Source organism: Pomacea canaliculata, linkage group LG9, assembly GCF_003073045.1.
Source record: "Pomacea canaliculata isolate SZHN2017 linkage group LG9, ASM307304v1, whole genome shotgun sequence".
NCBI lineage: Eukaryota > Metazoa > Mollusca > Gastropoda > Architaenioglossa > Ampullariidae > Pomacea > Pomacea canaliculata.
Genome location: NC_037598.1, coordinates 14,763,642 through 14,775,273, shown reverse-complemented (window position 1 = coordinate 14,775,273; position 11,632 = coordinate 14,763,642). Strand labels below are relative to the sequence as shown.

The 11,632-nt window shown below is 36.9% G+C and overlaps 1 protein-coding gene across 2 annotated transcripts; it reads left to right on the top strand.

Annotated features, from left to right (window-relative positions):
* The first annotated feature begins 93 nt into the window (after positions 1-93).
* Positions 94-11,154, top strand: LOC112571605 (dihydrolipoyl dehydrogenase, mitochondrial-like). Of its 2 annotated transcripts, XM_025250728.1 has the most exons (14): positions 94-213; positions 2,340-2,412; positions 4,421-4,500; positions 4,698-4,836; positions 5,117-5,217; positions 5,455-5,598; positions 5,734-5,835; positions 6,701-6,922; positions 7,283-7,419; positions 8,750-8,811; positions 8,999-9,126; positions 9,546-9,683; positions 10,071-10,160; positions 10,312-11,154. In XM_025250728.1, exons 1-14 carry the CDS (start codon positions 172-174, stop codon positions 10,375-10,377), a joined length of 1,524 nt encoding a protein of 507 aa, XP_025106513.1. In that variant the 5' UTR covers positions 94-171; the 3' UTR covers positions 10,378-11,154. The 2 variants fall into 2 exon arrangements, with proteins under 2 accessions (XP_025106513.1, XP_025106514.1); XM_025250729.1 differs by lacking the exons at positions 94-213; positions 2,340-2,412 and adding an exon at positions 2,466-2,637.
* The last annotated feature ends 478 nt before the right edge of the window (positions 11,155-11,632 follow it).

The following is an 11,632-nucleotide window of genomic DNA, read 5'->3' as shown; positions in this document are numbered from 1 at the left end:
TTTGCCGTGTACTTTATGCAGTGGCGTTTTACCTTGCCGGTGCTATACCTAATTATAAGAACAGCAGAACGCCCATGTTCGCAGTAACAGGAAGTGGATGTAGTCGACGACGCGCATGCCTGACATTGCTGGTTGCCTACTTCCGTTATCAATGTCAGGGCTCTGAAAGTCATGCTGTCTTCAGCTGCGTCCCGAGCTTCTCTTGTCCTTAAGGTAGGCCAAGCCCTTCACTGATCAACAGGTTACTGTTAAAACGAATTTTCCCCATGTTTGCTTAAAATGAGTGAAGGTTATTTGATTTTAAGTTGTAAAGTAGTGAAAATAGTAGACCCAGGCTTGTTTTGTCAACTCGTCTCACATTGGCATAACAATTTTTATTTGAAACATACCGATTATCAGCTTTTATCATTTGAGCATTCAGACAAAATGTATTTCAGGTTTTTTTGCCTTAATTTAATAGTGTATTTCATTATCTATAACTTTCTAGTGATCTTCGTTTGTGTCGCTATCAATTCAATAAGTGGAATTGAAAGAGCAGGTGAAATAGTGAAATTGTTAACGCTAGTAGTACTCAGTAGTAGTAAAAGTTGTATTTTAGTAATGCAAGTTTGAGATTATGCATTAGGAAATGCAAATTTCAATGATCAATTGCAAAGCTTCGTAAGTCATTTGTAGAACTGAACATAAGTGCTTTTAAAGTGACACATAAGGAAAAATAAAAGATGAGTAACAATAAAGTTCAGGAAATTAATGACAGTGCAATGCACACAAAATATGGCTGTGCATAAGAACTGTTGGGAACAAAAAAGTTTCACTACTTATGATATTGATGTTCAGTGAGAGAAATTATTGGCCATTATTATAAGAAGCTATATGTTTTAAACTAATAATACCTGTTCTTGGACACATGTAGATCCATTCAAACACCCCAGCTTCCAGTGCATTCAGGCTGTTGTTTTATCCAGTCAGCAACTAAAATATACTGCTGCAATTTTGGTATACCACATTCATTGTCAATATTACAGGTGCTTTACTGGAAAGCATAGAGGAAAATTCTTTTCAGAGGTTGTTAGGCCTGTCATAATCATTATTATAGTTCTGTTATGTAGCAGCATATATAAAGTAGAAACGTTTCTCAGTCTGTTAGAATGGATAAAACATTTTCTTTTATGTTTATTGTCATAAGAAAAGGCTTAAATGGGAAATTAACAGTAAAGAAAAGCAACAAAACACATTAAAAAGCCTTCTTGCCCATATGTAATAAATTGTTTCACCTGATAGTACAAAGTGCATTTATCTCCACCAAGTTAGCCTGTAAAGTTTAACAAGTTCAGAGATGTCTAGTTCCACCAACTTTTTGTACACAGTGAAATTTTCTATGCTTTCTTGTTACTATTTGCTGAATCATCCCTCTCCCCAGAGAGAGCGGTCCGGTGGCGCAACAGTTAGCGCTGTTAGCGCCTGTCACCAATACAGTGAAAGTTGGCTGCCCTGAGTTCATTTCTCGTCTTGGGCATGCTGATCTTTCTCTGCACGTGGCATCTGTTTACAGGGCTGGCTGCTTGCCGTAATATAGCCTTAGCTGCTGACACGGCGTAAAACACCAATTCCCCCCCCCCCCCCTCCCCAGAGAGACTGAGTTCAAGATTTATACACATTTCTATTAATCCTCCTTCCTGTACACCGCATAATTCACTGGTTTAGCTCTTTTCCCAAAGACACTATACACAACAGGAATCGTGCAGTCCAGTCTATAAAGATCGCTGATGAGTGATTGATCTCATCAGAAACATAATATGAAGAATCAGTGAACTGTCTGATCACAGAAATGTTCCTGTCAAATAAGACTTCCTTCTTCCAAGTGTACCTCTCTGCAAAATATTATCTAGTAGATCACTTTCTGTATTCCATGCTATCTTCTTTCCTGCACAGACTATGTACAGTACCAGTCATAATGTTCATTCATAATGCCCTATGCCAGTTTTTAAAAGAATGTGATGACATTGAAAGTGATGTAATATAAATGAGTCAGTCTATTATTCAACAATCACAGACCCATTTTAAAATATGCACTTAGTTTTACACCTTACCACTTGTTCAGATGATCTAAGAAAGACCATTGTGTCCATTATGAATTTTGAGCTGGTTCTGTGGTTAAAATATCCTGTAATCTTTTTAACTTGAGTTCAGAGTTTCTTCCTTAAGTCCACATTTTTTGACAAAATATTTGACAGAACTGTAAACATGTATTGTTTTTGGGATTTAGAAAGGCTGTTCAGTGGTGGGTATGAACATGCAAAGATTATCTAAGTGTTCATTTGTTCTAAATTGTTTTCCAGAATGGTGGTGGAGCCCCTACCAGCAAACAATGTTTAGCAGCATTCATTATATCCACCAGGAACTATGCAAGCGGTGAGAGATCATTTATATCTTTAATACCGGGTTTTTTGAAACGCTTGAAGATCCGCGAGGGGTTCCCTGACATCTTTGATTTACTAGAAGAGAATAAAATACTTAAACCAACACCAGAAAAACGTGAGTCTGCCAAACACCCAAGCAGCGAAGAAAACAAAACAAAGGAAAGAAGGGACATTGCTCCAAAAGAAGAACAGGCTTCAGGCCATGCTTTTGCACCAGGTCTTGATCAGTGCATGTAAATTTTCCAAGTTTTGTTTGAAGTTTAAAGCCAAACTTTTTTTTATTCTTTTCAAGTTTTCCCTTTGGTAAATTTTTTCGAAAAAGGGTTGTATGGTCTACTGTCACATGGCTTTGTGTAGTTAATTGGAATACATGCTGCTAAACAGTATCAGAAGCTATGTTTTGGACATTATTTATTTCGACCATGATGTGTAGCTTCTTCAGTCTGGGGAACCACCTAAAATGGAAATTGATGACTGACACATTTTTGATGAGTCATCTTCATTTAGGATTAGAAGTTTTAATTTGAAGACCCTTGTTTTTACCTGCAAGGGTCTGTTGGTATAACACTTATTTTCTGTAGGCTAGAGTACACATGATCTCATGCCCACCATACTTCAATAAAAGTAAAAATGTGGGTTCAGAGAGGGAAGTAGAATAGACTGAGTCCTCCAAAAAATTAATGGGTTAGAAATTTTACCTTTGTGGTCCAGTTGAGACTACATCTTCAATTTTTTTCCAGATTATTAAAGTATTTTGCACTGTATTCTGTTGTATGTGGAGAGAAAAGAATAGCAAAATGGAGAAAGGCTTTCATTTTGAAGTGCCCCTTATAGTCTGAAAGGAGCCCATCATAAGATGTGACCCCATGGACTCCTGTTTTTGAAATTCTAGAATCTCTGTGTCGTATCAAGTAGCATGAACTTTGTCTGGTTTTTAAAGTAGCTTTTCTTATGAAGAGCTGGTTTGCTTTTGTTTAGTTTCTAAGCTTTCCAGATTTGGAAGAGTTCTCAAATTTTCCCATTTAGTTCTTACATTTGATATATTCTTTTAGCATTGTTTTTGTTACTGAAACTTCATATTACTGGATGTTACAAATGATCACCTAGAAAATCCCGGGTGGTTATGGTTTTTATACTAATTTCTGGTTTTTTTCCCTCACATATTTGGTTAGGCATTTTTTCTTGGCATGCTTACTGGATGCTAACGTGGCAAAATATATGCACTCAAAACAATTTATTAAAAATAATAATAATGACTGAACTTGTGAAGTACAGTACCCTAGCTAAGGCAGGCTCACTGGGCTTTAGCAGATAGCAATTGACGGAAAATGAAAAACATGAAGCAATTATCATGCACATGTAAGTTTAGTTCCCAAACACATACATGCACACACACGAACTCTGACACATAAACACATCAAAATAGATAACAAGTAGATTTCTCTATCTCTGTCATACGAGAAGTCACACAATAATGCTCTCAAGTGTGTTTGCGGTCTATCCATTGGCCTTGTCAGTCCCAAATTTAAATACACTAATATCAATGTTTATTTTAAATTTTAAATGTTTGCAAAGTACTGAATACAAGCTGTTGTTTATATGTAAATTTATCTGTGACCATGTAAGCGCTCACAATAAAGTTTCTGTGACAAGAAGACATTTAGGTCAGAACTGAGAGAACTTTTACTTGCTAGCAAACTTGTTCAAAGTATTTTATGGATGCATCCGATTCTTGTTCACTGTAATTTCAAGCAAACATAAAGTATTTTCTCAACTTTACTGATTCAAGAAGTAATGTTAATGGGTAGACTGGGAAAGCAAGACATTATGGCATCAGCGTATACAATGCAGGTAACAAATGTGAGTTAGTTAACTTAGTTTTAGTGTTAAGAATACTGAATATGTATTAATAGAGTACAGAATATGTATTAATAAATGTTACTGGGAATAGTGTAACAAATATTTAAGTTGTACCCATTGATTTTAATTTTTTGTTTTAGGAAATAATGATCTTGTGGTCATTGGGTCAGGACCAGGTGGTTATGTGGCTTCAATCAAGGCAGCACAACTTGGCATGAAGGTGAACTTTAAACCATGTAGTAGTTACTGCTACAATATGAAATGTATAATTTTCACTTTAGACAACACACGCTTATAGTTGGGTGATGACATTATCAGCTTTAATAAAAAATATAGTGGACAATGGCTCTTAACTCTTACCAAAGTATGAAAGATTCTTTTCACCCTTGTTTACCAAAATGAATTGTTGTTTTCCAGACAGTGTGTGTGGAGAAAAATGATACCCTGGGTGGTACCTGTCTCAATGTTGGCTGTATACCATCCAAGTCATTGCTCAACAACTCTCACCTTTACCACATGGCCCGCCATAAGGATCTACAGAATAGAGGCATTGAGCGTAAGAAACTTTAGTCCCCTGCAAACTATTTTACTTTTATAGCTGTCTTAGTGAACTTGTTAGCTGTGACTTGTATGTTAAGGAATTGAGAAATCTGCATCTTAAAAGCACTATTTACCTTGATAATATAGATGTTGTAACATGCGCCCTTAATTAGTTTAAGTAGTCATTTAATTCATTCAAAACTTGAATTGCATTAGACCAAGTTGTTTTCTGCTCTTTGGATTTTGTTTGCTCATTGTTTCCCCTAAAATAAAATAAGACTCTCTATTTGTGGCAGTTGAAGGAGTGCGATTAAATCTGGACAAAATGATGGCAGCAAAAAGTAATGCTGTGAAAGCACTCACTGGTGGAATAGCTCACTTGTTCAAGAAAAATTCTGTAAGTTTATATAAAACGTTATTGTACACATCTTCAATTTGTTTGCCTCAACCTCATGAAGTTCAAAGTTAAGCATATGATGTACTATTCCACAGAGCAGTGGGTAGTCTTAAAATTGCTTGTAGAGTAGATTGCATATCACCATCTAATCTGCCGAATACAGACTCTCCGAAAAAAGGCATTGTTTGCATCTGTAAATGAGGCACATTATTATGGTATTCTGCTTGGGCTGTGCAGGTGACACACATAAAAGGTTTCGGGCGTATCACAGGTCCCAATGAAGTAACAGTAGACAAACCAGATGGATCCACAGAAAAAATCAACACAAAGAACATCCTTATCGCAACTGGTTCCGAAGTTGCACCTTTCCCTGGTCTTGAGGTAGGCATGACTGCTGGTGGGTTGTCACAAAGGCTGTAATTAAGACCCTTTTATGAGAAACTATTCTTATACATTTAGTGCATGGTTGATTTTGTTGATACTTGAGGTTTATTTCTTGTTATACATCTGCTTCAGATTGATGAGAAACAAATTGTTTCTTCTACTGGTGCACTTTCCCTTGACAGAGTGCCAGAGAAAATGATCGTCATTGGTGCTGGTGTTATTGGTGTGGAGCTGGTCAGTTGCATTTAAAATTAAACTGTCAAAGTTTTATTCCAAAAATTATAGAGGATTCTATTGGTTAAGAGGTCAGCATCTGTTATGTTTTTTTTTTTTTAAGTCAAAACCTTGTTTTCCATAATTAGTGAAAAAAAAGGGAAAAAAAAGCAGAAACAATTGTTGGTGAAGGAAGTGTTAGACCAGTGGTTCTCAAAGTATTTCGGACTGCGGACCATTTTACTAAAATAAAAAGTAAATTTGACTACCTAGGCCTAAAATTACACTGTACCATAAATTTCAAATTTTAATTGCCCCTTTTGTTTCATTACAATTCAAAACTAAATGTACATTTGTGACAGTATTATAGCAACAAGTTTACATAAAATTACATACTTTGCAAAGTACGCAGAAAAATTAAAAATAAGGACGTGTACTGCATTACCAAGGGGTAATGGATAATGTGGTTAAATGACACAATGCTTGCTCTGTGACATAAAGACTTAGTTGGTAAGTGAGCATTTTATGCGAATGAGCAGTTGGGCATCCATAAAATTGAAACTCATGTGAAATCAATACTGGACTGATTAGTATATCTAGCAATTTAAACATCACTTTGCTGACATATGACTGTCTGCCACGGACCACCTGACTAATGCGTGTGGCCCACAAGTGGTCTGCTGACCACACTTTGAGAACCACCATGTTAGACAATGCTCAGATGAAAAGATCTTCTGTTGAACACATTTATTAGTCAAAGGAATTTTTTTCTTCCCCCTTCTCTATGTAAAGGTGTAGTTCCTGGTAACTCCTGAAGTGCGGCACCTTTGTCATTTTTGCATTAATCATTGACTTAACATATGTTTCTAATACTCCACTTAAACAGGGATCGGTCTGGTCACGGCTGGGTGCAGAAGTGACCCTTGTCGAGTTTTTGGGCCATGTTGGTGGTTTGGGGATTGACATGGAGATATCCAAGACCATTCAACGATCCCTGACTAAGCAGGGACTGAAGTTCAAGCTGAATACCAAAGTTACTTCAGCTGCCAACCAAGGAGGCAAGATCAAAGTCAACTTAGAGGATGCTAAAGATGGCAAGAAAGAGCAGGTAACATTTACGAAAAAAAAAAACTTAGCCTAGTCTGTGGGATAGAGCATTGCTGTGTAACACTCATTTTCTGCAGGATAGAGTACATAAGGCAACTGTCGTGAGGACTGCTGTTAACTTGCGGTTTTGGACCCTAGACTCGATCAGGGTTAGGGTTAACATGTACTTGTACATGCGCTGCATGGGTCCATATGTTTACAAGATCTTAAGTCTCATAGGGCTCTTATTGTTGACAATCAACAACAGCATACAACACTCCAATGTTGCTATGGCTCCTTTTTGCAAATGAAACATTTAAAAAAAATTAAATGGTAATTATTTTTTTCGTAATCCCTATAAATGTATAGTTCCTGTTAACAGCTGGACTGTGACACTCTCTTGGTCTGCATTGGCCGTCGACCCTACACAGAGAAGCTGGGACTGGAAAAAGTTGGCCTGCAGGTTGACAACAAAGGGCGTGTTCCAGTAAATTCTCGCTTCCAAACATCAGTACCAAGGTCGGCTTCATTTTAAACCTACATTTCCTAAACCTCCTCCAGATTTGTATTAAGTATATTCTTCTTTGAATATTTGTAGTTTCTTTTTAAAAGCAGATACAGTGGCACCTCGGTTAACGACCACAATCCGTTCTGTAAAGTTGGTCGGTATCCGAAACAATTTTCCCTATAAGAAATAAAAGAAATAGATTTAATTGGTTCCCAGCCCCTGTTGACTCGCTAATATTTGAAAGTTAAAGACTATATAGGTATTTTTTTAATGAGAAAAGTTATAATACAATATAAATGGAGTTAAATAAACATAAAAACATTAAAGAAAGCATTTAAACATAAGAAAACTTGCCATTTTGACGGCGTGGGTGGACGGAGGTGTGGGAGGAAGGGGTGGAATAACTGCTTGGATTCCCCCTCCATGAGCACATGTGACATTGTAAAATCGGGGTGTGGGGACTTCCCTTTCTGTTGCTTTGAGGTTGAAGGAAAAAACTTGGTCAGTGTCTGTTGCTTCTGCATTGTTTGGCAACACTTTTCGGTAATATGACATAAAACAATTGCAATCCCCCCACTTCACACACATTTCTTTAATCACAAAAATCACTACATAAGAAGGATGCACACAGATAAAGATAACGAACGACAGATCGTAACTGTGTCTCGAGCACGAATATTGCTTGGTCTGACATGCTGGTCGGTCACGTGTGGGTGACGTGGCTGTTCTGTATCTGAAATGTTGTTCGGTATCCAGTGCAAATTTTTAACAAAATTTTTGGTCGTTATCCAAAATGTTCGCTATCAGAGTCGTTCGCTAGCCGAGGTTCCACTGTACTAGAAATTGGCTGTGAGCTTATCTTAAGAAATTTGATAGTTAATATATGAAGACAAAAATCAAATATATTTTTTACAATAGCTGTTATTTTAGGTGATCATATAAGTGCTATCCTTGAATCTGAATGACAAAGGGGGTATGGGAGAGAGTTCCATTGTTTAGAAACATAGGAGAACATGCATTGTCTGTAACTGTCTTTGTAGTTGAGTGGACAGAATACATGGGTGATCAGAGGAGTGGAGATATTTTAGCAAAAATCGAGGAAGTCCCCACACAATACCTCAAGACATTGTGATTATCATAAAGTGACTAAAATAGCATGTTTGTCAAGCTTTTTCTGCTTTATTTATTTTATTTTATTTTATTTTATTTTTTTGCATTTTTTGGTAATTGCTAAACTAGTCTCTTTAATTATTTGAGAATATTTATTTAAGAACATGGGGTCCAATGCTTGTGTAAGCATCACTGATCATCTGCATTTAAAGTAACATGTTTATTTTACAGTATCTATGCTATTGGTGATGTCATCGCTGGGCCTATGCTGGCACATAAGGCAGAGGATGAGGGTAAGTTAAGGCCAGTATGTATTCAAGAAGTTAGCTGTGGTTGTCAGCTCAACATATCATAGATGTCTCACTACTACTCCTTGTGTTGAGCTACATTAAACAGTCTTAACCTGCTTACTAATTTTCAGATGATTTCAAAGTGTCTGTCCCATTTATTTGTCTATCCCATTTATGTTGTCATCTATAGGCATCTTGTGTGTGGAGGGTATGGCTGGTGGGGCAGTCCACATTGATTACAACTGTGTTCCCTCTGTCATTTACACTCATCCTGAGGTGGCATGGGTGGGACGATCAGAGGAGCAGCTTAAAGAGGAGGTATGCCCTATGCTGGTCTTGCTAGAACATCTTTTGAAAACATATTAGTGCAGTTGTAGTTTACATGTACAATCTACAAAGTTATAAACATTAGACTTAGCAGTTTTCAAAGTGCTGTCAGGCAGCCACTGGAAAATGGCTGATGCATAACCAGAAATATTGTATATATTTTTAGCAGTTGGATAGTTATATTAGCTGCTATTATATTTCCTTATTGGTAAAGTAATAGTTGTTTTGATATTAAAAGAAGTGAGGCCAGTAGACCAAAATGCTTGCAGGTGATTGTGGTCTTTCATACGTCGTTAGTCTGGCTACAAAGCTAAAAAATATGAGAACTAGCAGATTGTGGGTGGTGAAATGTAGTGAGAGCTAAATTAGGGTGACCTAACCTGATTTTTCTTTTTTCACAATCTGTGCAGAAAGTTGACTACAAAGTTGGCACTTTTCCACTCGTAGCCAACAGTCGTGCAAAGTGTAATGATGACACAGATGGCTTAGTGAAGGTTCTTGGTGACAAAAAAACTGACCGTCTCCTTGGAGCACACATTGTTGGATCTGTGAGTAGTATTTCACTAGCTGTCATGAGCAACATTGACATTTGTCTTAGTGCGCAGGTCTTCTTCGTTCATCTTTTGTGTATTCAACCTGCAGGAATTTCTTTGTTTTTGTTGTTGTTGTTAAGAGGAAGAAGTGCTTGCACTTAAAGCTGATTTTTTTTTTTATGCTTATATTGCAGTGTTCAAGGATTCTCAAGTTGGTCTTTGATTTTTGTTGTTACAGTTATCTTTATTGTTTTCAGTTTGGATATACTTCTCATTATTTTATCCTGCCTAACTAGTTATGCTTGTTTGTAGTTTATAGTATAAATATTAGAAGTACACATTTATTTTTCTTTTGAAATTGTGCTTTTTTAGTGCTAGCTCAATTTCATTTTTATTTTGCAGGTGGCTGGAGAACTCATCAATGAGGCTGTCCTGGCTATCGAGTATGGTGCATCATGTGAGGATATTGCTCGCGTTTGCCATGCACATCCTGTAAGTTAATTTTATAAACTGAGGTGGCTTTTTCTTTTTTCATAAAATCTTTATGGCAAATGTACCATTGACTTTGTATTGTTAAAGCATAAAACATCAAAATTGAAAACTTAACTCCTAGTGTATAACAAACAATTTTTTCTTTCTGCAGACTGTTGCAGAGGCTTTCAGGGAGGCAAACATAGCAGCAGCTTTTGGGAAGCCTATTAACTTTTAACAGGCAAAAGGGCATTGTAGAAAGCACCAGAGACGGGGAATTGAACCACTTATTTTATACTAAAGCTGGCTGGAGATGCTGCAGCAGACAGACCTGACAAGAAATCTGCACATCTGAAGATCATGCCTGGCTGAGATTTTCACAGTTCCCCCAGAAGAACTTTTAAACAGCAGTTTTGTGGATATCATCCACACAGCTGGAAAACTGAAAGTGGGCACTTGTCACAGATGTGAGTTTAGTCTCGACCATGATCGTCCTAGCTGAATGAATGACGATGTAGCTTTCTTGCAACTGCTGCTTGTAATCTCATATGACATCGGCATGATTATCTCAGTGACTGCTCCTTTTTCTTTCTTTTTTTTTAAATCCATACCCTCAGTAGTTTGCAGATGGTCTTGTGATGATCTGTTAAAGAAACATGCACATCAGTACATCTAACTATTGAAATACTCAGTAGGCAAATATTAGCAAACCACCACCACTAGTGGTTGCTGCTCGTGGTTCTCAGGAAGGCTATATGTTATTGTTCAGTGACAAATGTGCATGAAGATTGGGGTGCCTCATTGAGATCACAAGGTCAAGATCTGTAATTGTGGCAAGCGGTTGCAAGACTCCTGGTTGTATCCTGCATTCCATTCAAAAGTACAAATCAAGAAAAAGTGGTTTGCTTGCTGGGCATGTTTCGATAATAATTTGTGAACAGCTTCAGATTTGTATCATGTAAAGTGATCTGTGAATACTAGATTCCTAAACAAATAAATGGAAGTGGACAAAAGACTTGTGTGGTTAGTGAAATATTTGATGATGGGTGTGTTTATTTTTCGCAATTTTCTACAAGTGGTCATTTTAGTGAGTTGCTTATCTGGGTATGAACTACCATTTCTAACAGATCCATAATGTAATAGATAAGAGTTAGAAAATTTGCAACAACATGGTTAGAGAATCAAGAAAGTCACTAGGGTGCTGTTAAATTAAGGCACATAAAGTGATACATCAAAAATGAAAAATGTTTTTTTCCTCCTCTTATGTCTGATGATTGCCTACAAAACTGCATATTGACAGCAACAGAGAGAAACTTTTTTTAGTGTGATAGACTTGTGTCCTATAGATATTGGATTAAGCCAGCTGCCTAACCGAACGTATATATAACGTATATTATATACGTATATATAACTAACTTTTTGTGTGGTGATGTCCTTACAGTGACAATGACCAACTTTATTAATCCCAATGTGCAATTTAAACATGGAAAATG